We start from the raw sequence: 26,323 nt of genomic DNA, 5'->3' as shown, positions 1-26,323 counted from the left end.
CCTGTTGATCTGGGATTTATTTTTGAAAGCGATGCGCCTGGTAAGCCTTTGTACTTATGTTTATGCCTTTATGATATCAGATTTGGTCTAACACTTCTGTTGCGCGTATTGTAGATGCGCTCGAAAACTACGAGCTGGAGCTCGCGGAAGAGGAGGAGGAAGAGGAGGCGCCCCAACTAAAGCGTAAAGCTATGGGGAAAACTGGCGCAGGGGCCAGTAAGAAACAGAAGAAAGATGATGCCCCTGTTGTTCATCCCCATGCTCAAGCGAAGGGACCTGAGAAAACCCAGGTGTTTAGCACCAAGGTTTCCTTGGCTTCCCTGCCTCAAAAAGTGGGCAGACCTCCTATCCACTTGAGGTATGGTGGCGCTACCTCCTCCCTTCGCGCGGCTGAAGAGAGAAGCGGTGTTGCGCCTTCGACAGGTATACTTTGCTTATCTTTTATGGTTCTATGAGCGCGATTCTGATAGAAATACTAATGAATCTTTGCTTACTCAAATGTGTGTAGAACCGGCGACCTTGGTGGATCAACCTCAAGCGCCACAAGGTGCCGAGGCTGCGCCGGAGGTCCCTTCGAAGTCCCCCGTTTTACCCTCAAAAAAGGGTAGAATGGACTTCATGGCGATGTTTGTCTCGCGAACGAAATTGCGCCAAGGTATGTATTGCGCTTTTGTCTTCTGAATTTTTTCTTTTGGATCAAGTCATAAACCATTTTTCCTTGTTGATTTTTTCATAGGAGTTGTTGCTGGCGTTCAAGCTGCTGGTGGCACTCCTGGCGCCGGTGCCGGCGCCGCTGGTTCTGCTCCTGCTCCTGCTAGTGCTGAATCTCCCCTTATTGGGATTACAAAGGAGCAGGAGGCCGTATTGCGCGCCGACCTGGCGGCGTCGAGACCTCCCTCACCTCCTCCTGCGCACAGCCCTCCTCGCGAGACCGATTTTGTCTCTAGGTCGCAGGAGAAAAGGCCTGTTTCTGAGGAGGATGAGGAGATTGACGTTGAAGACTCCGACCGGGGTCGCGCCAGTCCTGCAGCGCCACGAGGCTTCGCGGCAGAGCCTTCTCGTGGGGCTGGCGCTGACCTTTCTGCTTCATCCCCGCAGGTATAGGTTATTTTTTTGGTCCGCTGCGCGGACTTCCATCTTAATGTTTTGATGACTTAGAACATTGCTTGTGTTTTGCAGGAAGCCGATCACATTTACCGCCCGAGATGGAATATTACAGAGGATAGCTCTTTTCAATCCATGGGTGTGTGTGAAGACTTCTGGGCTCATGCCGTGCCTCCTACTGAAAGGAGGTTTCAGGAGGGACGCGCCCGCGCGGACTTGCTCAACGATCATATTTTCGCTGGGTCGGCTTTCTTTGCTGCCTCCCAAGAGCTTCATCATGATTATATTAAAGTACGTGATGCTCTTGTGGAAGCCCAGCGAGAGGCTAAGGTGTCTGCTTGGAACCTTTCCGATGCTCGCGAGAGAGCTGAGAAACTCCAGGCAGAGCTCAGCGAAAACCGAGCAAGTGCCAACGCCGCCTTTATTAAGCGCGGGCATGAGCTCCAAGCTACGCGGGAGAAGCAGCAGCTGGCGGAGGCCGAAGCTGCCAAGTACGCGCGGAGAGTGCGTGACTTGGAGCTGGAGGCGGAGGCGCGTGACCAAGCTATTGTCCAGTCTATCACTGAAAAATCATCACTGGAGAGCGAGGTTGCGCGCCTAAAGAAGGAACTGGCGTCCGCGCAGGCCGAGAAGGATGAAGCCTTGGCGATGGCAGCGTCTAGCCAGGAAGCATTTGATTCTGCGCGGGCGGAAAAGGAAGAAGCCTTGGCGGCAGCAGCGTCCGACAAAGAGGAGCTAAAAAAGACTAAGGAAACTGTTGAGTTGTTAAACTCTCAGGTTCCTGCCCTCGAGACGACTGTTTCTTCTCTCGCGCAGGATCGCCACTGGCTAGTGTCACAGGGCATGACTCGTTGCGCTTACGCGATGAAATACTCAGACGAGTTCCAGGCCCTTGTGATGGATTGCAACGCTGCCGCGCGCTTGGTGGGTCGAGCTGAGGGGTTTACGGATGGCTATGAATATGGCATGTTGAAGAAGAACCCATCCGAGTACCCTTATCAGAGCGACGTTGCCTGCGCGTACATGGCCGCGATGGGGGAGAAGTATATGAATACTCCCATTCCCATCCTTGCGCAGGTATTTTAATCTTTCTGAGATTACCTTGACTTATTTTCTAAGTCTTTTTGTACTCATATTTTTCCTTATGACTTGCAGATATCCGCGCTTGCTGACCAGCCCGATCTCGTCGCGCTAAAGAAATTACTTGACGAGTGCGAAGGGGCTGGCGGCGACGATGATGGCGCGAGGAAGGCTGGCGTTGCTAGCGGCTCTGGCGTGGCCAAAGGATCCGCTCCTGACACTGTCGTGATAGAAGACTCCATTGAGGACGAAGAACTCGACTATGGTCAGTTTGGAGATGAGGAGCGGGCTGCGCCAGATGCTGAGGAAGATGATGATGGTGATGAAGAGGCTGACGTCGACGTGGAGACTTGAGAAGCCCTTCATCATTTTTTTTTTTTATACTTGTAGTTTGTAACTCATCATACTTGTAAATTTCAATGCCTTGGAATGAAATTTGTTTTTCCTTTATTTGCATCTTGCGCATTTCCATTCATCTCTATATGTTCGCATGCTTGCTAGTTTGGATGTAAGATATGCTTGCACGTTAAAATAAGAACAAGGTTGTAAGGAAATTATTTACCTAACCATTGTCATATTTTGTAAGTGGTTTTGCAATATCTTGTTTATGTTGACACGCGCGCTGGCGTTTCATTATTCCCTTTTTTGCGCGACGTAATCGCGCGTTTATTATAGGGAATTATGAGTTTTTTAGCCTTTACGCGTCAGCATGTGTTACTCAGATATCCACTATGATTTCGTGCGCGACCTCGACCTGAGACCTTAACAACTATGTTTTGGCATGTAGTTTGCCTTAGTTGTGTTTAGGGATTTTTATGATCAGGCTGCGCAGGATGTAGGATGGATGTTTGTGTGTTTTTGAGCTAAGGCTCGTATTTTTGGGCTAAGGCCCTAGCGTTTTAGAGTTAAGACTCGTTAACGCGGTTGAGCTAAGGCTCGTATTTTTGGGCTAAGGCCCTAGCGTTTTAGAGTTAAGACTCGTTAACGTGCTTGAGCTTGAAGCACGCGCATGTATGTTTTACTTCGTTTTATTTTTGTTTTGATGTCAATATAGTGTTGTCATATTGCTCAAAATTAATAAAGGAAGTGTGAAACATGTATGCAAAAGGTAATAGAACAGATATTGGAAGATAGCGCGAATCATCATTCATAATGGCTTAAAAGCCTTGATTACAAACTTGAATTTTTACATGAAGCATTTTCTAAGCTGTGCTGCGTTCCATGCGCGCGGGATCTTCTTTCCATTCAAATCTTTTAAAGCATACGCGCCTTTCCCCAATTCTTCTGAGATTTGATAAGGTCCCTACCAATTGGGGGACATCTTTCCTGGGGGTATCGCGCGACTAGCTTCATTGTTTCGAAGGACAAAATCATTTTTCTTGAAGTGGCATTCTTTAACGCGCTGATTATAATATTTTTCCAGCTTTTTCTTGTATTTGGCTTCACTGATGATAGCCGCCTCTCTGCGCCCTTCGAGTAAGTTGAGATCCAACCTTCTTTCGCGCTCGTTATCAATTTTGTTCATCATGAGCACCCTATGGGATGGGCATCCAATTTCTGCTGGAATCATTGCCTCCGTTCCATAGGTTAGGCTGAACGGGGACTCGCCATTGCTGGTTTTGCTTAATGTCCTGTGCGCCCACAGGACATTAGGTAGCTCTTCGACCCAAGAATGGGATTCTCCCTCTAACTTTTTCTTTAGCCCATTCAGCAAACTTTGGTTCGCGCGTTCCACTTGTCCATTCCCCTGAGGGTGATAAACTGAAGTGAAAATTTGGTTGACGCGCAATTCCTTGAGCCATCTGGATATCTTCTTGTCAGTGAATTGCTTGCCATTATCGCTCACAATTTCCATGGGCAAGCCAAAACGGCATATGATGTGGCTCCAGATAAACTGTTTCATCGCTTCGGCTGTGATTTTTGCTAGTGGCTTGGCTTCAACCCATTTTGTGAAATAGTCTACTGCCACTACCAAAAATTTTACTCGCCCAGGCGCTTGCGGTAGGGGACCCACAATATCGATTGCCCATTTATGGAAAGGCCATGCGGAGGTAACTGGAATCAAGTTGTTCTTTGGTCGCATGGTGTTAGGCGCATAGCTCTGACACGCTTTGCATTTTTGGATTTCTTTTAGCGCGTCTAAGTACATGCCTGGCCAATAGTAGCCTGCGCTCATTGCCTTGGCAACCACCATGTGCGGGCCAGCATGAATTCCACAGATTCTTTCGTGTATCTCTCTGATCACATAGCTTGCTTCCTCAGCATCTAGGCATTTCATGAGCGGCCCAAGATAAGAGCGTCGATATAATGTACCATCAAGCAGTTCATAGTTCTGCGCCTTGTGTCTTATCTTCCTTGCCTGTGCGCGATCGTCTGGTACCTTTCCCTCCTTCAGGAATTCCATTATTGGAGTTATCCATGATGAAGGAGTTGTATGAATTACAAGGACAGACTGCGCTTGCACCGACGGGTTGCTCATTACTTCCACCCTGACATCTTTGCCAAAGTGGTCAAAGCTGGTTGATGCCATCTTACTCAGCGCATCTGCAGATTTGTTTTCACTGCGCGGAATATGAATGATTCTGAAGCAGTCAAATTGCTCGATGAGCTTTTTCGCCTGCTCTAGATAAAGAGGCATGGTGTTCTCCTTGGCATCATAAAGGCCATTGACCTGTGCTGCTACCAAGTATGAATCAACATGGGCCTCTAGCTTTTTAACTCCGAATTTTTGCGCGATGCGCATGCCAGCCAGCAGGGCTTCATATTCAGCCTCATTGTTGGTGCTCTTGAAGTCCAACCTGATGGCGTAAGTATATTCATGATTCTCTGGATCCACCAGTTTGAGGCCTGCGCCGGATCCTTCATTGTTTGAAGCTCCGTCAGTGAACAATCTCCAAACATTTTCTTCATCATTGGCTCGCGGAGGGTCTACCTCGCGCTGAGCCTCTTCAATTTTTCCTTCGGGGACTTCTGCAATGAAATCAGCCAAGACTTGTCCCTTTATTGCTGGACGGGGCTTATAGGAGATCGTGTGCTCTCCTAACTCCAGCGCCCACTTTGTCAGCCTTCCTGAGAGCGCGGGGCGCCGCAAGACTTGCTGGATGTTGTAACCAGTCAGAACTTCAATGGGATGACCATTGAAATATCTATGAAGCTTGCGCGACGCGTGTGTTAGTGATAAAACTAACTTTTCCATGATGGAGTAGCGCGTCTCCGGATCTGTCAGCACCCGACTCACATAGTATATTGGCGTTTGGATTCCTGTGCGATCCACCAATAATACTGCGCCGATGGCGCGCTCTCCTGCTGATAGGTATAATGTCAAAGTTTCACCAGGAAGTGGAGCTGTGAGCGCGGACAGATTTATCAAACATTCTTTAATCTCACTGAAAGCTTGCTCGGCCTCAGGAGTCCATTTGAACTGGCTTTTCTTTAAGCAGTTTCTCAATGTATTGACAAATGGGGTAGATTTGCTTGCATGGTTCGCTAGAAACCTGTTGATTGAAACCAATCTACCATTCAGCTTCTGGACTTCTTTCATGGTGGATGGCGAGGGCATGTCAAGGATGGCCTCCACCTTCTCAGGGTTCACCTTGAAACCATCCTTGGTGACCATTACACCTAGAAATTTTCCCTCTAGTACGCCGAAAGTACATTTGCTCGGATTGAGCTTCATGTTAACTTCCTTTAGGCGCCCAAGGGTTTCTTCGATGTCTTTGAGCATTTGCTTTTCCTCCCTGCTCTTGATCACCAAATCATCCACATAGACTTCTAGGTTTCTTCCAATTTGCTCGCTGAAAACGGCATCCATAAGTCTTTGGTAGGTGGCGCCCGCATTCTTCAAACCAAATGGCATTTTTGTGTAGCAAAAAACACCCTTGTCAGTTCTAAATGCGGTCTTGTCCTCATCTTGTGGTGCCATTTGAATCTGGTGATAGCCTTTGTAGGCATCCAGGAAACATTTGAGCTTGAATGGCGCCACGGAGTCCACCTTTGCGTCGATGTTTGGGAGGGGGTAACAATCTTTTGGGCACGCTTTGTTGAGGTCTTTGAAGTCAATGCACATCCTCCACGACCCGTTACTTTTCTTTACCATCACAGGATTGGCTACCCACGTCTGGTATCGTATCGGGCGGATGATGTTTGCGCGCAGTAAATCCTCAACCTTCTCATTCATGGCCCTCGCTTTCTCATCCCCCATGACTCTCTTCTTTTGAGCAATTGGCTCTACAGACTTGAACGTGTTGAGAGAATGTTGTGCCAGGTCTCGCGGAACCCCAGTCATATCAGAGTGTTGCCACGCGAAGACCGACATATATGCTGTGAGCAACCTTTTCATTCTCAACCTCGTGTCGTCTGATATGGTAGCGCCAATTGTGATTTTTTGCTCCGGGAATTTTGGGTTGAGAATCCATTCCTCTGGCGCGTTGTCTGCCATTGGAAGTTTCATTCTCCCCTCCCGCGGAGTACTTTTCACTGCGCACAAATGATCTCTGTATACAAAAGTTACCCCTGTTGGTGTTGGGAACCCCAACGCGCCGTGTGCTGGCGACGGTATGGCGTTGAATTGGGCAATCGTTCCCCTACCCAAGATCATATTGTGGCAAGAAGTGGTGGGCAGGACCAAGAAGTTGACAACTTCGGCTCGCTTGTGTTTGTCATCCCCCATAGTTAGCTCAAATTGCATTTGACCTAGGGGATGAATGATTTCATTTGAAACACCATAGATTGGTGCATTCACAATTTCAAGCCTCGCTTGGTCTGCCGGATCCAGTTTTCTGAAACATTGCTCATACATTATGTCTGATTCGCTGCCAGTGTCCACCAGGACTTTTGACACTTCGTAATGAGCAATGTGTGTAGTGATGACAAGAAGACTGCTGATGGAAGGGCCTCCCCTGATTCTTGGGAAGATTACTTGCTGCTCGCGCCAATCTCCTTGGATTTGCGCGCTTCTTTTTCTTGATGTTTGCCCTTGCCTTCCTCCCTCGGCTACACAGATTCTTTTGTACTTTTTGCTGGCAGAGGCTCCTTCTGGTTGTTCATTTTCAGGTCTTGAGTTTTTCACCAGGTGAGCCAGCTTGCCTGATTTCACATCCTTTTCAATTGCATCCTTCAAGTGGTGGCATGCATCAGTGTTGTGTCCTGTGGACTTGTGAAACTCACAGTACTTGCCACTGTCTGATGGTCCCTTGTAGTGTAGTGGCTTGGGGCTTTTGAATTGGACATTCTCAGTGCTTAACACCTGTGAAGGCGTTTTAGTGAGGGGAGTCCATATTCGTGGCAGAGGTCTGTTAGGATCTCTGCCGCCCTCCCTCTTGTCACCCTCCCCGCGATTACGAACATCTTTTTGGGGCTGGGGTGAGCTTGGTTGCGCCTGCTTTTCTACGGAAGAAAAACTGGTTGGTTGCAACCTGGACCATACAGAGTTCTGTTTGCCCCTCTTTTCTTTGCTGCGCGGTGACTCAGCTTGATGCGCTCTTTCTCTTGCCCTATCTTGGGCAATTTGTTTTTCATTTCTCGCGAAGACTCGCGATGCTTCCATTAGTTTTGCCCAAGTGGTGGGCATGCCATCTCTGCTTACGAGAGCTCGGCGGAGTTGATCACTGCGCGCGCCTTGTATAAAGGCCACGCGCAGGAGTTGCTCAGTTATACCTCCGATTGCCAGAGACTCCTGATTGAAACGAGTGATGTAGTCTTCAATCGTTTCATCATTCCTGCGCACGCAGTGCATGATGTCATCAGGGTCGCGCGTATGTCTGCGCTGCTGTACGAAGTGGGCTTGGAACTTTTCCAATAGTTCCTCGAACCCATCAATTTGCCCAGTCGGCAAGCTCTCGAACCAGACACGCGCCGCGCCCGTGAGGCAGCGAGCAAACATGTGACACCATGTTGGCATCGTCCAGCTCTCTAGGTTTCCCGTGTTGTAAAAGCCTTGCAAGAAATCGTCTGGATCTGTTGTGCCGTCATATTTGCCCAAACCACTTGGCATCTTGGTTTTGTGCTGGATAGGAGCCTTCGCGATGCGCTCAGTGAACTTTGAATGTTTCACCAAGATGGCTGGTCTGTACGGTGTGGTTACGTCCACTAGCCCTCTAACTGGTGGGCTGTACGGTATGTGCAGATCCAGATCGGCTCTGGCTCCAGGCGCCATGTTCACAGGCGCGCGGAGCTGTGAGCCTCCTGCATGAGTATCTCGCGTCTTCCTCATGCTGTGCACTTCTTCATCACTGAACTCAGTGTGTGCAGTGTGAACAGAATGTCCTTCTTCCGGCGCGCGCGGCCTTTTTGTTCCATGAACAGTTTGCTTATCAAACGCTTGCCTTTGTGTTAAGTCGGCTAGCTTTTTCTGTTTGACCATCTCATTGTACTTTTCCATTAGACGCCGCTGCTCGTTTATGAGCCATTCTTTCGGATCATTTGTTTCTTCTTCTGGACCCATTGGTCCTTTTTGTTTCGCGCCGGCAAGATTTTGTAACGTGAGATCGTCTGGAGGAGTTTCAGTCTGGCCGTGAGGAGTTGTGATGAAGGGACGGTTACTGGTGGTGCGCGTAGAATCACGCGGCACCCTCAGAAACTGCTGTCCCTCATTAACATCCTCACGTTCAATATCCTCCAGAACTTGATCAACGTTATGAACGCCAGAAACCATGGTGATTTTTTGTTTTTTTATAGATCTGATGAGATCTTGTTGCCGTTGTAACAGTGGATGGCGCCAATGAAGAAGCGTGGATCGACTCACAGGTAGACGATCTACTTTCCTCGGGTGTGATTATACTCTTTCACCGATGGTTCTCTTGGATCTTTGTTCTTCCACCTACAAAATGAACAGCACCGTCAACTTACCCCTCAGAAAGGGACAGAGGGGTCCTCTTTGGGGTAACCCTCCGGCGTGAGAATAAGTATTTGTAGGAGAAGATAATAATGTGAGAGTATGGAAATCTGGAGAGTATTGCTTAATAGCTGAATACTCAGTGATTGGATGTGATTGTGTATGTTACTGTGTGTAATTGTCTGTAACTGTGTATGATTGTATGATTGAATGTGTGTGTCTGTATATGATTGAATGTAACTCCTTGTGGAGTTGATGCTGTATTTATAGTGCTAGGGTTTCCACTGATTGAGCTAAGACCCAATTAGGGTTTTGTTGGCCTCCTCCAATTGATTTGCGCCACGTGTCCTTGGGGACACCTGGTGCTCTTTCATTGGTTATAATCACGTGGTAGCACATGAGTTAAGCTGAGTTGTCCACCTTTCATCTGGCAGCTGTCAACATCAGCATATCCTTATTCCTTAAAAAGATACCTTCTGGAAGGTTGTCTGACGTGCACAATCAAGGTTGCCCTAATCCTGATTTGGATAAGGACGAGGTTGATTATGTGCATGTGTGATATGCGCCTATCCTGAGGATGCGCGAGGTCTTCTCTTTATTCTCACGCGCAGATATTTCATGCGCAGATGTGATGCACAAGCATGTGATATGCGCCACGCACGGATGCGCCACGCGCAGATGTTATATGCGTGAGCATGTGATGTGCGTGAGCATATGTGATGCGTGAGCATATGTGATGCCTGAGCATGTGTGATGCCTGAGCATCTGTGGTGCCTGAGCATATGTAATGCCTGAGCATGTAATGCATGAGCATATGTGGTATGCGCGAGCATATGTGATATGCGCCATGCGCATAGGTTTTGGCTTTGTGCCCTCATAATATCTTGATTTCAAGTCTCTTGTGGGTTGACCCGCCTCGCTCGTTGTTGATGCGGGTACATACCTCTTCACAAGTCTAAGATTCATAGCTCATAGTTCAATCCGTGCTCCCAATTGAGCACAAAAACAAGAAAACTGTGCAAGTGTAAACAAAAGAGAAATCGTAAACGATAGTTCTCCCGTGTTCATCTAATGGATCCATGAGAACAGCGGAATAGACCGACAAGACGGTTAATGATCCACACATACAAATAAACAGCCAAGTCTACGTCCATAACACATGGGATACTGCGCGACTAAAGTTCAGAAACAAGTTTAAGACTCAAGTTTGTACGAACACATGAACATCCCAAAACATTAAAAAATAAAAAGGGATTAGGTACGAGATTACTCACTTGATAAAGATGCGTTGAAAGATAATGCAAGAACCAACTTTAAACAAGCACAAGTTAACCTATAAATAAAGATTATTGGTTTAACGATTGGTTTTAATGTCTTGACTATATTTAAGCATTATTAATATGTGACCTAATCAAATTATTATATATTATATGTTACCGGTAAGCTGGGCAGAAAGGAGGAGAAACGGAGGCAAAGAGAGGAGGCGGCTGAGGACAACGGCAGAGAGCAAAGGAGAGGATAAGTGTTTGTGTGTGTAGTGTTAAACTATTAAGAAAACCAGTTATAAATAGGAAAACCCTAGGGAACACAATCCCTAGAAAAGAGGAAAAGATCTTCAAAAAGCAAAAGATTCCAAAAGCAAAAGATATCAAAAGATATGGCAGCAGGGGAACAGGAAAAAGGCTGACAGGTAACAGTAAAAAGCATGGGAGGTGTCAGATAAAGGTACTGGTCAAAGCATGGAAAAGCAGATCTCAAAAGATAATGTCAGTCACTTTTTCTGTCAACCAATGGGGTTGGTGCGCATGCTGCGCCGAAAGTGGCTTTTCAGACATAAGATAGGTCAGGTCAACAGCACAGAAGATAAGACCTCACAAAAGTAAACGGCTGGATTAAACAGAAGAAAGATGCAAGTCTAGCGCGAGAAGGCTCGAGCGCGCGAGAAGGCTGAGCGCACGAGCGCGAAGGCAGACAGAACCAACCTTAGCGCGCCGCGGGAAGAACTACAATTCTAAGCGCGCCGCGGGAAGAACTATATTTCTTAGCGCGTCGCGAGAAGAACTATATTCCTTAGCGCGTCGCGGGAAGAACTGTATCCATAGCGCGCCGCGGGGAGAACTATATTCCTTAGCGCGCTGCGGGAGGAACTATATTTCTTAGCGCGTCGCGGGAAGAACTATAATCCTTAGCGCGCTGCGGGGACAGTTCGCCTCGCGTATCGCAGTAACAGGTGGTCTTCACGCAGGCTTCCTTGTAAGGAGTCTGGCGCGTGGAACTGCGCAGACATCCTTAGGCGGGAAGAAACAAAGGGCAAACAAAGAGTTAAGAGAAAAGGGGTTCAAGGCTTAAGGGTTAAGCAGAGGGGCGGGACGGCGACAAGAGAGAAAAGAAGAGCGGAACGGCGGAAAGAAAGAGAGAGGGACGGGACGGCGGGAAGGAAGGAAATTATTATTAGTAATAAAAAATATATTTTAAATGTCAAGTTTTAAAAGAAAATAATTAAATTTTAAATCATAAAAAGGATCGGATCAGAAAACGGGTACCTGGGTCGGGTCGGATGGGGCAGATGTCACATTGGGTCCATGGGCTTTAAGGGATATAAATATCCCCTAAACCCTAAACCATCATTCATTCTCATCTTATTCTCTAACACACTCCAAAACACACACACACCACACACCGCCATACGGCCGGCGGCCGAGAGAGGAACGAACAAGATCCGAGAGAGAGTGAACGATTAGTTGTGATTAAACAAGTTAAACGAGATCCAAATGAGCACAAAAAGGTATGTTCTTGACCTTTAAAGTTTAAAGATCCAAGCTTTATAGTATATACGGGGTATATATACGACCGAAAACGGTTAGGGAACGTAGTGGGTGATGTCGAACCATAACAAGGCTGTTAAAATCGCCAAAATGCTTGATAAAAACCAAAACCGCGGCTGAACTGGGCAACTTCGCTTTCAAAGCGATAACTTCGCTTTCAAAGCGATAACTTCGCCTTCAAAGCTTAACTTCGCCTTCAAAGCTTAACTTCGCCTACGGCCAAGTTCGCCTAATTGATAACTTCGCCTAAGGCCAAGTTCGCCTAATTGATAACTTCGCCTACGGCCAAGTTCGCCTAACTGATAATTTCGCCTAAAGCTAAGTTCGCTTAAGTTTAACTTCGCCTAAAGTCAAGTTCGATTAGAAAATAAATTAAAAACCTAATGAAAAATGTGTTAAGGCAGTTAATGGAAATATAATTTTTTCAAGCTGACCTGGCAGCTCGACCCCAGCCAGGGGCTCTGCCCCTTGGACCCTGCTAGGGGCTGCCGCCCCTAAACCCCGCTGCCAGGGGCGCTGCCCCCGGGCCCCCATTCGTTGTGGGTAGTAGTTAAGACTAGAAAGATGATATGAATAGTGATAGTTAATTGATACGTATACTTGTTATACAGTCAGCCGAGCACAACTGAAGAAAGGGATTACAATTAACGGTGAACGTAACCATGTTCAGGTGAGTTTCTAGCCCCATTTATGTGTTATGTTTTCGGGGCAGTGTGCATACTCGATATGTTTGTTAATACGCTTATCCTAAGAGATAAGTGTATGCCTTATGTGAATGATGTGATATGTATGAATGATTGCTTGATGGTACGTGAACGATCTTCGGATATTGCATGTACTGTCAGGTTGTAACGCTATGTATAAGGTAAGTATGATATGTATGCTTATGTGTATGAACGTGATAAAGTTAATAAAAGAAGGAAATGATGGTTGCATGGTCGTATGGTTACGAAAAGGGTACCGAGCCCTAATAATACTCGAGGTATGATGTATGGTTGAATGGTAACGAAGAGGGAATCGAACCCTACTAATATTCGAGAACTAGGGAACCGAACCCTACTAATATTCGAGGAAAGAGGGAAACCGAGCCCTAATAATACTCGAGGAAAGAGGGAAACCGAGCCCTAATAATACTCGAGAAAAGAGGGTACCGAGCCCTAATAATACTCGAGAAAAGAGGGTACCGAGCCCTAATAATACTCGAGGAAGGAGGGTACCGAGCCCTAATAATACTCGAGGAATGTAGGGCGTAATGCTCTTTATAACGTAAGATATGAAGGTAAGTTAATACAAAAGAAAGTATGAAAGTATGAAAGTATGAACGAAAGAATATAAGTTTATGTGTATTGTATAGCGTATGATTAACTAGAACTCACTCAGCGTAGTTGACTTTTAGTATGCACGCAGGTGAGTAGGATGAGGCAGCTCGCTTGAGGAGACATGTGGCACTGAATAAGAGGCTGGCATCGGAAGACTCAAGACGTTTAAGTTTAATGTTTCGTTTATTTTGAAAGACAAAATGATGTTTTAAGACAAGACGTGTTTTGTTATGAAATGTTTTATGAAAGCTTTTATATTCCGCGTGTTTTAATTAACTCTGATATTTAGAACTGCGTTTATGAGTAAATCCAACACGAAAGTAGGGCTACCGGTAACGGGGCCTTACAAAATGTATGAATCAAAAAAATAGTGTGTTCGTTGTGAAATCTAAGGAAAAATATCATTTGTTAGTCAAAACGAAATTTTGATTAAAAGTTAAAAATGATCTAATTATAGTAAATAAGCATTCCTCCTCCTTTTCTTTTTCTTCTTCTTCTTTCTTTCTTTCTTTCTTTTTTTTTCATTTTTTTTTATTTTGAACTTTTAGTGTTTCCAATCAATCCATCATTTCACCATGGTTAAAACCCGTCATCAAAGAAAGACCGAGCCATGACACAATAAGATGACAAATTTGACTTGCCACTAAACTTGTGGCAAAAGCGAGATCATTGATCTCATCAATCTTGTTACAAACATCCTTTTGAGAAAGCTTATCTACTAACGGACCCCAATATTCATCCATCTTTTTTCAAATATAGTTTCTTGATTGTTCCCGACCATTTATTTATTTTTACGATGACACCCAATTCATTCTATCTAATAAAAGATTTACACAAAAATGACCAAAGATTTGAACTCAGGTTGTCAGTTCCTGACTAACAAACATCTTCTTATAGTGTTTTGATATATGCAGATTTAACTATTAGAAGGTCAATAACTGTCTTATAACTTTTTTGGTCTAGTGGTTTTATGTTCCTACTTACAAATATCTTTGCAATTATAAGAGAAATGTGAAATTTTATTGTAGAAAACAAAAGAAGGGTAATGACCGAATATAACTAATAATGTTAATTAAGATTTTTGAGTAATTTTATTAGGTACATTTGTAAATTCACCTAACCATGTTGAGAAACTAATGCAATTTTTCCAATAAAATGAATATTAAATTTATTATAATATTAATAACAGTTTATTGGTGCTTAGTTTCGTGACATTTAAAATTAAGTAATCTATTTTAATGGATTGATATATAAAAAAATAAAATATTAAAGTATTATAAGTCTATAAAATAATTTTTTAATAATTTTTAACAAATAAAAAAACGTGAACAAAAAGAGAAGTATCATAGGCTAGTAGAAATAATAAAAAATAATTTATAAGAATAATCCAAGCATCACTCCTAATGACGGAAACAGTTACCCTAAGTGGTACGCTATAAACAAGTTTATAAAAAGAAAATTAGAAATTTTAGGGCTTGGGAGTTGAAAAGGCTGAAAGTATCATAACGTGTTTTCACATTTATAATGGGTTAAGATCTTCCCACATCACTAGAGATTCTCACATATCATTTTTTTTACTATAAGGCTCGTATAGGATTATATGGTAGTATAACACCTGAATCGTGCCAGTTTTGTCGGATATCATCAGTCGTATAACACCTCGTATAGCCCTATATGGCTGTATAGACAATTTTTTGACACAAATTTTTTACGACCATATATTTATGTGATTTATGACTTTAACATCCTATATAGCCATCATTCAGATACATTATATGACTTGCACCATATTTTTTTTAGCAATTTTAGCCGCTCTCCTTTGTGGTTGTATACCGAGAACCTTCGTTTAAGATTATATAATGTTACACTTTATAATAGTCTATACACAATTATAAATCAATGATTAAGTAAACAAGAAAACATTTTGTCAAAACACACTGATAAACATCTGATCCACGTATATAAAAATAAAAGTGCACCCGAAATACATTATGTTCTAAACACATGGTTTAATAGACGGTCGTATAGGTTTTATGGTGTGTCAGGGAGCAATACGAGCAATTAAATGCCTATACGGCTCTTGTATGTCTATACGGTCATATAGGCTGCAAAAAAATTATTTTTTTGTTCCATGTCAGTCATGCGTAGCCTATGAGCCCATATATGCCTATACGAGCCGTATAGACATGTCCTGTCGGAGGGGGTGGTGTCAGGGAGCAATACGAGCAATTAAATGCCTATACGGCTCGTATAGGTCTATAAGGTTGTATATGCTGCAAAAAAGCTGTTTTTTGTCCCATGTCAGTCATGCCCGTATATGCCTATACGAGCCGTATAGACTTGTCCTGTCTCAGCAGGGGATGGTGTATGAGGATCACATCCAAAAGAAATAGAAATATAAAAATAGAAAAGACTAACATGGATTACACAGGGTGACGTCATCATGTTTTCTAGATAATATAGAAGTGGGCCCTCAACAATCTTTATCTTTTGACTCATGGTCTATGTATCTGTCGAATGACTCACCCTTTTTGTTGGTTCAAAACCTTGGATTATATCTTTTAATGAGACATTACAAAAGTTAAACAAGTTTGACCTAGAAAAATTTAAAGGAAAAATTACTAAAATAAACAAATTTAAAGAAAAAAATTTTAAAACACGCATGTCTATTTTAACCCACATCCATCCAATCATTGAGTATTTGTCCAATAAACAAGTGACACGTCATGGAAGCCGGCTAAGATGGCTAAACCTTAGTCGCCACTTTACGGGCATGAAATTTTGTGAAAAGTAAACAGGACCACTTTGAGACTATAAAAATTCGACATGTGTCAAAGACGGCTAAACTTAGCTTTCATCTATGGTTATTTAGACGGCATCTTTGACTCTTAGCCGACTTTGAGATATGTGTCTATTCACTTAGCTGCCTCCAATATTCCTTCTTGGCCGGCTCTAACTCGGCTTGTAGGCTAAAGCTTCACTTAGCCGTCTTTTTTTTCCCTTTTTAGCCGCCAAAGTTTTATTAGGTAAGTGTTTTCTTAGGTAGGTAAAAATAATTAATTTTGGCTGTAAAAACATGCTAGTTAAGGGAAAAAAACGAAGACGGCTAAGAGTAAAAATAATAGAAGCCGGCTAAGTGTTTTATTAGTTAGGTAAAAATATTCAATTTTGGTGCCTAAAACATGCCGGCTAAGAGAAAATAAAGACGACTAAGAGAAAAAAACATGAAAGCCGAGTAAGTATTTAATTGGGTATGCAAATATTTTTAATTTTGGCGGCTAAAAGGATAAAAAGAAGACGGCTAAGTGTAGCTTTAGCCTACAAGCCGAGTTGGAGCTGGCTAAGAAAGAATATATGGAGTCAGCTAAGTGAATAGATACATATTCCGAAACCGGCTAACTGGCTAAGAGTCAAGGATGTCGGCTAAATAACTATAGATGTAGGCTAAGTTTCGACGTCTTTGACACGTGTAGAATTTTTATAGGCTGAAAGTGGGTTCTGTTTACTTTTCACAAAATTCCGTGCCCATAAAGTGACGGCTAAGGCTTAGCCAGCTTCCCTGACGTGCCACTTGTTTATAAAAATCTATATTCTAAGTTTTGAAGTTTTGTGTAAGAATCTTGTTTACCGGTACATAAAAATAGGTATAAAAGGATAAATTACCAATCCAAGGACCCTACTGTTTCGATTCATTCACCCTGTACTTCTTTATTCTGTTTCTTACTTTGTGTTATATACATTTTTTTTCATCGACAGAGTATAGACTAGAGGATGTTAGTTGTGGTCTACGATCATTATATGCACCTTAACTTCAGTAGCAGTAACGTGTTTATGATGCTCATCTTCCTAAAATCAATTAGCTTAATTATTTTAAAAGGTATTTGCATGTGAACAAGTCAAAAGTCTTGTAAACCAAAAAATACGTTATTGAAAAGTCTTCACTATGCTACTATATGAGTGAGAATTATTGTTATGGACCACAAGCTATGATATTTTGCATGAGTTTAAGGCCTATTGACTCAAAAGTCTTGTCTATAGACCACAAACGAATAGCCATGATGTGTATATATAGATTGTAGCAAAGTATGAATATCTATATCCATTAAATGCTCATTCCATTTGAATAATGATAATGAAAGATAAAAGAGAACTGACCGTTAAAAAAAACATATAATTCTATAACCTGAAAATGGTAATGGCATAAAATTATGATTAAACTTATATAAATGCCTTATTTATAATAAACTTTATTACTTATTTTTTAATATAGCAAACTTTTGATTTGTTATTATGTGATGTGGATGTAATATTTTAACTTGTAACCGGGAATTAAGTTTTAACTCATGATTTTCTTTATGATGCTACAACGGCATATATTATCATGCTCATATAATCATATTTGTGTTAAGCAACTGTTTCAGTTTGGTTGGTTGGTATAGACTTTTGCCTTTTGAGGAGAAAACCATTAATCGAATTATATCATTGGAGTAGATAACTCTCCTGGTGTAGTTTAGAAGTAAAAAGTAAAGTGTGAGTAGTCCGTAGTAAAAAAAGAAAAAAAATGAAAGGTTTGGTCTATGACTAAAGTCTACAAGTGCTCATTCCATATGGATAATAATAATAATACTGAAATATAAAGAGGTTGAGCTTGGGATGTGAATAGAAGTGAAGGAATATGTTTTAGTTGAAAGGGCTTATTTTATGTCTAGTAATACCAGTCGCTTAATGAGCTTTTTTGTTGAATATTTTGGTTAAATTTAATTTTATTATTTTGAGATATCCGGATTGGAGATAGTATAAAACTAGTTTACAGATTAAAAAACATTCGAACAAGATATCAGCAGAGATTATATTTCTATAATGTGACGGGCCTCGATACTTCTACTTCTAATTCTATAATGTGATGGGCCTATAATTTTCATATTTGAAACGGGCTCTTCTCCTTTTACATTTTTGAGCCTGAGATATTGGTAGCTTGGCCCAACATTTTCCTAATGATAGAAATTGAACTAGTGTACAATCAAACCGAAAAGAATCCGGAAACTGTCTGGGTGAAAACGGTTTGAATGCAATCCAATCCGGCCCTACCCGTTATGGTTTTCCTTTTAAAGTAGATCCGGTTTGGGTCCAACATTTGTTTGACTGAATTATAGTCTTTAAACAGGTTTGGTTTGGCAAAAACCCATTTTTTGGCCATAAGGATTGAACATAACTTTATGTATGGAAAAAATTAACCAAATAGTAGGGGTGACCAGAAAACCGAATTAACCGAATCGAAACAGAATTAACCGAAAAAACCGCACCAAAAAACAGAACCAAAGCATTAACCGATGGTTCATTTTTTGTTTTTTTGAAAAACTAAAATTTCAGTTTCGATTTGGTTATCCATTTTTAAACAACCTAAAAAAACGAACCGAACCGATTGATGATGATAAATATTATCAAGATGATGAGGAATTGACCAAACTTTTAAGATAAATAAATAAGATGATGAATGAAGATCGGGATTAAACTTTTAATGCTTTTTAATTTTTAAACTCTATTTAGCAACTTTGTATTCGTATAGTTCCACGTAACTTGTGCCTATTTTTGTGTTTTGAATTCAATATATATGTGGACTGTGGCACTCTAACATGTTTTTATACAAGTTTAAAATATGCATTTTGTAACATCCTAAAATTTTAATGATGAATAAAGGAAGTTATGTTTAGTGATTTCGCGTAATTAATTAATATCGGGTAAGGAGCGGGTCTTGGACTTGGATTAATTGAGATGGGTTAAATGAGAATGGGATTTCAGGGATATAAATACCCCCAAAACCCCAAAGTACCTTCATTTCCATCATTTTCCTAAAAACACTCCATAACATACACACCACCTACAACCGCCGGCGGCAGCCGAGGAGAGGGAGAGCGAGGTCCGAGAAAGAGAGAGCGGTTGGTTGTGATTAAGCAAGTAAACGAGATCCAAACAAGCCCAAAAAGGTATGGTTCTTGATCTTTGAAGTTTAAAGATCCAAGCTTTTTAGTGTATAAACGACCGAAAATGGCCGGGTAGCGTAGTGGGTGATATTGAACCATAGCAAGGGTGTTAAAATCGCTCGAAATGCCGATCAGAAGCTAAAACAGCGGCTGTCTGGGCAACTTCGCCTTCAAAGCAACGAACTTCGCCTGCAAGCTAAGTTCGCCTGATGAACTTCGCCTGCAAGCTAAGTTCGCCTGATGGCAACTTCGCTGTAAAGTTAAGTTCGCCTAACTGGTAACTTCGCCTGAGGCCAAGTTCGCCTGATGACAACTTCGCCTAAAGCCAAGTTCGCCTGATGACAACTTCGCCTAAAGCTAAGTTCGCCTAAGGTTTAACTTCGCCTAAAGCTAAGTTCGCCTAAGGTTTAACTTCGCCTAAAGCTAAATTCGCCTAAGGTTTAACTTCGCCTAAAGCCAAGTTCGATTAGGAAGTAAACTAAAAATCTAATGAAAAATGTGTTAAGACAGTTAATGGAAATAAAATTTTTCCAAGCTGACCTGGCAGCTCGACCCCAGCCAGGGGCTCTGCCCCTTGGACCCTGCTAGGGGCTGCCGCCCCTAGACCCCGCTGCCAGGGGCGCTGCCCCCGGACCCCCGTTCGTTGTGGGTCATATAAAGATAGAAATACATTATGAGAAGTGATAGTTAATTGATACGTATACTTGTTATACAGTCAGCCGTGCACAACTGAAGAAAGGAATTACGATTAACGGTGAACGTAACCGTGTTCAGGTGAGTTTCTAGCCCCATTCCTTGTTATGTTTTCGGGGCTGTGTGCGTACTTGATGTGTTGTTAATACATTTATCATAAGTGATAAGTGTATGCCCTATGTGATATATGTGTTATGTAAGAATGATTGCTTGATGGTACGTGAACGATCTTCGGATATTGCACGTACTGTCAGGTTGTAATGCTATGTATAAGGTAAGTATAATATGAATGCTTATGCGTATGAACGTGATAGAGATAATAAAAGAAGGAAATAATGATGTATGGTCGTATGGTTACGAAAAGGGGTACCGAGCCCTAATAATACTCGAGGTATGATGTATGGTTGTATGGTTACGAAAAGGGTACCGAGCCCTAATAATACTGGAGGTATGATGTATGGTTGTATGGTTACGAAAAGGGTACCGAGCCCTAAAAATACTCGGGGTATAATGTATGGTAACGAAGAGGGAATCGAACCCTACTAATATTCGAAAACTATGGACCAGACCCTTATAATATCTGTGATGTTAGGGACCAGACCCTTATAATATCTGTGATGTTAGGGAATCGAACCCTTCTAATATTCGAAACTAGGGACCAGACCCTTATAATATCTGTGATGGTAGGGACCAGACCCTTATAATATCTGTGATGTTAGGGAATCGAACCCTTCTAATATTCAAAAACTAGGGACCAGACCCTTATAATATCTGTGAGGTTATAGGGCGAAAGGCTCTTTAAAACGTATGATTATGTATGTAAAGAAAGTATGAAGGTAAAAATGAAAGTAAAAGCACTTAAGTGTGTATGAAAGAAAGTTAGGAGGTTAAGTTTGAAATGTAAAGAATGTATTGTATGATTTTGTGATTAACTAGAACTCACTCAGCGTAGCTGACATTTAGTATGCACGCAGGTGAGTAGGATGAGACAGCTGGCTTGAGCGAGGACACATGGCAGAAGAATAAGAGCCTGGCATCTGAAGACTTACGATGTTTTAATTTTAATGTTTTAATGTGAAAGACAAAGGATGTTTTGAGACAAGTTATGAAATATTGTAATGTTTTATGAAAGTTTTATAATCCGCATAAATGTTTTAATTAACTCTGATATTTAGAACTGTGTTTATGAGTAAATCCAACACGAAAGTAGGGTTACCGGTAACGGGGCCTTACACATTTTCATTTTTGAAATTTTTTTTTTTTGCAATGTCAACACATAATTGAAGAAAAACCGAAAATTCGAAAACCGAAAAGCCGGAAAACCGAAAACAGAACGGTTTGCATATTCAAATAACCGATTACTTCGGTTTCGGTTTGGGTTTCACCTAATAACCGAACCGAACCGTGCTCAGCCCTATCAAATAGTAACAATGTTTTCCAATTGTTTCATTAATTAATATCATTTAAAGTATTTTTTTTTCTTCTAAACTAGCTCAACTTCAGTTAGGTTGTGTTAATATTGTGAAATTTTATTGTTAGTGTTCTAACTCTTTTCTTCTCAAATTATGTGATCTAAAACTAAACATATACGAATCATCGCTTACTTTTTTAAATTAACTTGAAATGGAGGGTAATAGTGAACAACAGATTCACTAAATAATAACAATTGTAAATTTATTTAATTATAAATATGCTTTGTTTGTTTACTTAATTTAAAAACTTTAAACATTTATAACTTATTTTATGTAATTTAAACAACTAATAATAGTTTAAGAGATTTTAATAACATTTATTAATTTTAGCAAGACAGATGATACAAACATAGTTAATATGGAATAATGCCATGAGTTTGAATCTTGCCTAAACCATTTGTTCCAGGTTGAGCTAGAGCGTTTCTTTTTTTTTTTTTTTTTAGATGGACCACGTTCTGTTGTTACTTTTTAGAGCGAAGTGATAGGGATTAATTCATAAGTTGACCAGCTTGTGTTTACGTGGAGCTAAATCATTAGCCAGAAAATTATCATAGGATATTAGCCAACACTACATCTTTCTGTAATGTTTATAAATTACGTGGAGAATTCATAATGTTTTGCTCATAATAAATTATAAAACAGAAAGATGTAAATGGCAAATTATTAGGTTTAACATATTAAACAAATTATTAGGTTTAACATGTTTCTCTTTGTTTATACATTTAAAAAACTTACTCAACCAAACTCATCAAAACCAACTTCAAGATTTTTTTCTTTTATACTTTAACCACCAAACTTTTAACTTTTGTTATAAAATATTATTTTGACAGTACAGTAAAGAACCGAATCGAAATACTAACCGAGTTACCGCCGCAACATGCCCATTTAAAGCTACTGTAGAGAGAGAGAGAGTTTTTAATCCTTTCGAGTTTCCAACAAGGTAACAGACATAGGCTTAGGGTTCCTATATCAAGTTCGAGCCGCCACAACATGCCCATTTAAAGCAACTGCAGAGAGAGAGAGAGTTTAATCCTTTCGAGTTTCCAACGAGGTAACAGACATAGGCTTAGGGTTCCTATATCAAGTTCGAGCCGCCACAACATGCAGTGTCTCTAACTTGTTAGTTATCAATTAATAAAATGATTTAGACTCAAACTCATTATCTTGGGCCAATCTTTGTCGGCCAAAAACTTTCAAGCTCTAATGACAAAAAAAAAAAAAAAACCCAAACCAATGCGGCTTTCAAAAATTCAAAAATCAGAATTTTAGGCTTTAGATCCAATTTTGCCCAAACGATGCACACCTCTACTTTTAACTGACATTTTTAAAACCAACTAACCAAAATCCATATGTAGAGGTGCAAAAAAAACATGAACCAGACTCGAAAAACACAAAAGAAACCGAGTTTTTACTACCGGGATTCGTACCCGGCCTTACCCATAGGGTATGGATATGGTATTCATTTTAGTACCAAAATCCGTACCCGGCACTGGACCCGATTTGTATCCGCAAATATCTGAAAACCAGAACCTGGTTTTTCCATAACCAAACCCATGTTTTTCAAATACTCGGTTTATACCCGAAAAATACCTCAAAAAATTGTAGCCCCTTAAGAAAACCAATCTATGCCGAAAATACCAAAAAAAAAAAAAAAAAGAACCTGAAAATAAGGTTTTTTCATTATCCGGAAATAGGGTATTAAAACACCCAATTTTATACCCGGACCTCGAACCGACCCTTAATAGAAAAACCCAATTTATGCACCTTTAAGGCTCTAACCCACATGCAATGATCCAAATCCAATAAAACTCATCAATGGGCCTAAGATTTAGCTATTATAACGGGCCGATATCTGGGCCTTAGTTTGGATCAACATCTGATAGCTAACCATCTCTCTGGTATCCTCCTGTCTTCATCTTCTTCTTCGTCCAAACCCTAGAGCACCACCTAAACTCTCCGGCGATTCAAATCTTGTTTCATCCGATCAATTAACCAGCCATGGCGTCAACAGATCAAACAGTGCTTCAACGCCTCCCGTTATCAACTAGCTTGTCCGCCAAGGTTCATCCTCTCGTCATCTTCAACATCTGTGACTGCTTCGTCAGACGCCCGGACCAGGCGGACCGAGTCATCGGGACGCTTCTCGGATCCGTGCTTCCGGACGGCACCGTGGACGTTCGGAATTCGTATGTCGTGCCGCATAATGAGTCGGCTGATCAGGTTAGGGTTTGGTTTAACGTGTTAATTGTTTTGGTATTGTAGTTTGTTGATAATTAGGTTAACGTGAAAGTGAAAGTCCATTAGGTTTTATGTTTTTTGATAATTAGGGCTGTAAACGAACCCAACCGAACGTTAAGCTTTTATCCGACAAGTGAATGTTTCACAATAGTCTAGGTGCAAACGAGCCTATCTCGAGCTCGACTAGGCTTGAACTCAACTTGTTTAACTTACACCGAGCTCGGCTCGTGAGTAGTTTTCAAGCTTGAGCTCAGCTCAGGATCAGCTCATTTACTATTTATATATATTTGTTAGATTTATAAGTAACATAATATATATTATATAGTTATTTTTTTTCAATATTATACACACACATACATTACATATATTATATATATAATAAAAGATTTATAAATGAAATGCTCGTTTAGTCCTGCGAGCCGGCTCAACTTTGACTTACACTGAGCTCAAGCTCGGCTCATTTAATTTACACTTAGCTCGAGCTCGGCTTGTGAATAGTTTTGCAAGCTGGAGTTTGGCTCGTTTACTATTTATTAATTAATTTTGTATATTGATAATTATTTTTATATATATTTTTTATAATTATAGATTTATAAATAACAAAATATATATTATATAGTTATATATTTTCATAACTATATATATATATATTAATTAATAATATTTTTTATTTTGTGTGTGTATCTATATATATAAATAATAAAAAATTTATAAATGACAGGCTTGTTTAGGCTCTCGAGCCAGCTAGAGCTTGATAACCGAGAATGGCCAGTGTCAACGGTTGGGTCCGGCTACCAAGTTCGTGTTGGTGGTTTTTTTAACATTCATATTCATATTTTAATTTTACTTCTAAATTAATCACATAATACTCATGTATATTTTCTGTTTATGGTTAATAATTTTGCTGGAGTCTACACGATAGGGATTAGAAAAGTCATGGAAAAGTATTAAATACATTTAATGAATAAACATTAATTGGACGTAAACGAGCACATTATCAAACTTTCGCGAACACGATTGAACAAATTGGGCTTATGTTTGTGTTCAATCCTTTAGTTAATTCTGCTGAACAGTTCACGAGCAAGTCTCTGAACGTTCGGTTCATTTACAGCCCTAATAATAAGTGTTTTTATTTTTGTATTGAACGTTAGATATATCGAATTTGTCATCTGACACTTATTTCATGTTCTCCTGTATGTTGTTTCAAGGTTGCCCTGGATATAGATTACCATCACAGTATGTTATCATCTCACCAGAAGGTGAATCCGAAAGAAGTCATTGTTGGATGGTAATTCCTCATCAAATTTTTGTTAACTTTCATTTTATTGTTCGGTCAATCTAATCCTGGGAACTCATCATAATACCATATTAAATCTACTTTAGGTTTTCAACCGGATTCGGCGTGACGGGTGGCAGTGCTCTTATTCATGAGTTTTATTCCAAAGAAGTTGCAAACCCTGTTCATTTGACAGTTGACACTGGATTCACAAACGGTGAAGCTTCCATCAAAGCTTTCGTCTCTGTTAACTTATCATTGGGTGATCAGCAACTCGCTGCTCAGTTTCAAGAAATCCCTCTGGATCTGCGTATGGTTGAAGCTGAGCGCATCGGATGTCAGCATTATAACATGTTCTTGATTTAATAGAATATGTTAACGATTAAACCGTTAAACTAAAGTATGGTATTTATGATTGTAGTTGATGTTTTGAAGACCACGGCAGTTGACAAACTTCCAACCGATATGGAAGGAATGGAAGCAACTATGGAACGGCTGCTAGCATTAATCGATGACACCTACAAATATGTTGATGATGTTGTGGTGAGATTGATTGATTTCATACTGGTTATATTATATGCATATATCATATTATCATTACAATGTTTTTATTAATTTAAGTATAAATTTTTGTTTTCCAGGAAGGGCGCGTTGCACCAGATAACACCATCGGAAGATTTATATCAGAAACCGTATCCTCCATTCCGAAGATATCGCCACCAGCTTTTGATAAGCTTGTGAATGATAGTTTACAGGTAAAGATAATATTCCTAAAGTACCCTTCATCTGTTGGATGCATTTGGTTGGTGTTGATGGCATATTTTGTTTATTATGTAGGACCAATTGCTGTTATTATACTTGTCAAGCATTACGAGGACGCAACTCAGCTTAGCAGAGAAATTGAACACCGCCGCTCAGATTCTGTAAACCAAATCTTATGGTTTTTTTTCTTCTTGAATTTGTTAAATCAGTGAGGTTGATTTTGCTAGGGAAAGTTTGTAAGATGATTTTGGATATGTAATAGCTGTGGATTATTTTCCGCTGGAACTGATATACTTCATGGATACTACTAAATTGAGGCTTGGTTTCGATGAGTTCTCTCTACTTCTCATGTTAGTTCTATTAGAAGACGACTAGGGTTGTTTTGTGGATGTGTTTTACATATATAGCTGTGACAAAGAGCGTGTTCGACTTTATTCCCGCTAATGTTGGCTAAAGTCTGTCATAAGCAAGTAGATACGTGAATGTCCATTCATCGGTTTGCCTATGCCGAAAGCCGGCTAGAGTTACACTAACTGCCTTTTCGGCCAAACAAGAGCGGTCTTAAAATTGGTTTGCTTATGTCATTAGTTGTAGACCTGATACAAGTAAATGCTTAATATGTAATTGTGTAGCATGTGCATAGCCTTTTATTCAAGCACATGCAAACTGATATGAGCCTAAAGTGCCTAATCATACTTGATTTTATTGTTTTGTTGTAACTGAATAGCAAGCATTTCCTTA

At 40.8% G+C, this 26,323-nt stretch overlaps 1 protein-coding gene across 1 annotated transcript; it reads left to right on the top strand.

Annotated features, from left to right (window-relative positions):
* Positions 1-23,301: 23,301 nt before the first annotated feature.
* On the top strand, positions 23,302-25,892 carry LOC143615140 (eukaryotic translation initiation factor 3 subunit F-like). The gene is made up of 6 exons (XM_077088354.1): positions 23,302-23,526; positions 24,753-24,832; positions 24,928-25,157; positions 25,242-25,363; positions 25,462-25,575; positions 25,658-25,892. Exons 1-6 carry the CDS (start codon positions 23,305-23,307, stop codon positions 25,745-25,747), a joined length of 858 nt encoding a protein of 285 aa, XP_076944469.1. The 5' UTR covers positions 23,302-23,304; the 3' UTR covers positions 25,748-25,892.
* Positions 25,893-26,323: the final 431 nt, after the last annotated feature.

The sequence above is a fragment of the Bidens hawaiensis genome, unplaced genomic scaffold (assembly GCF_021521415.1).
Source record: "Bidens hawaiensis isolate Kalapana, Puna unplaced genomic scaffold, B.hawaiensis_p1.1 tig00041915_1, whole genome shotgun sequence".
Classification (NCBI taxonomy): domain Eukaryota; kingdom Viridiplantae; phylum Streptophyta; class Magnoliopsida; order Asterales; family Asteraceae; genus Bidens; species Bidens hawaiensis.
This window is presented reverse-complemented; position numbering and strand designations above follow the sequence as displayed.

Bases quoted from the DNA above. Each gene is read 5' to 3' on its own strand.
- LOC143615140 (XM_077088354.1), top strand. From the start codon at position 23,305: ATGGCGTCAACAGATCAAACAGTGCTTCAACGCCTCCCGTTATCAACT. The intron at 25,158-25,241 runs GTCAGCATTATA...TTATGATTGTAG, and splicing joins TGAAGCTGAGCGCATCGGAT to TTGATGTTTTGAAGACCACG. The intron at 25,364-25,461 runs GTGAGATTGATT...TTTGTTTTCCAG, and splicing joins AATATGTTGATGATGTTGTG to GAAGGGCGCGTTGCACCAGA.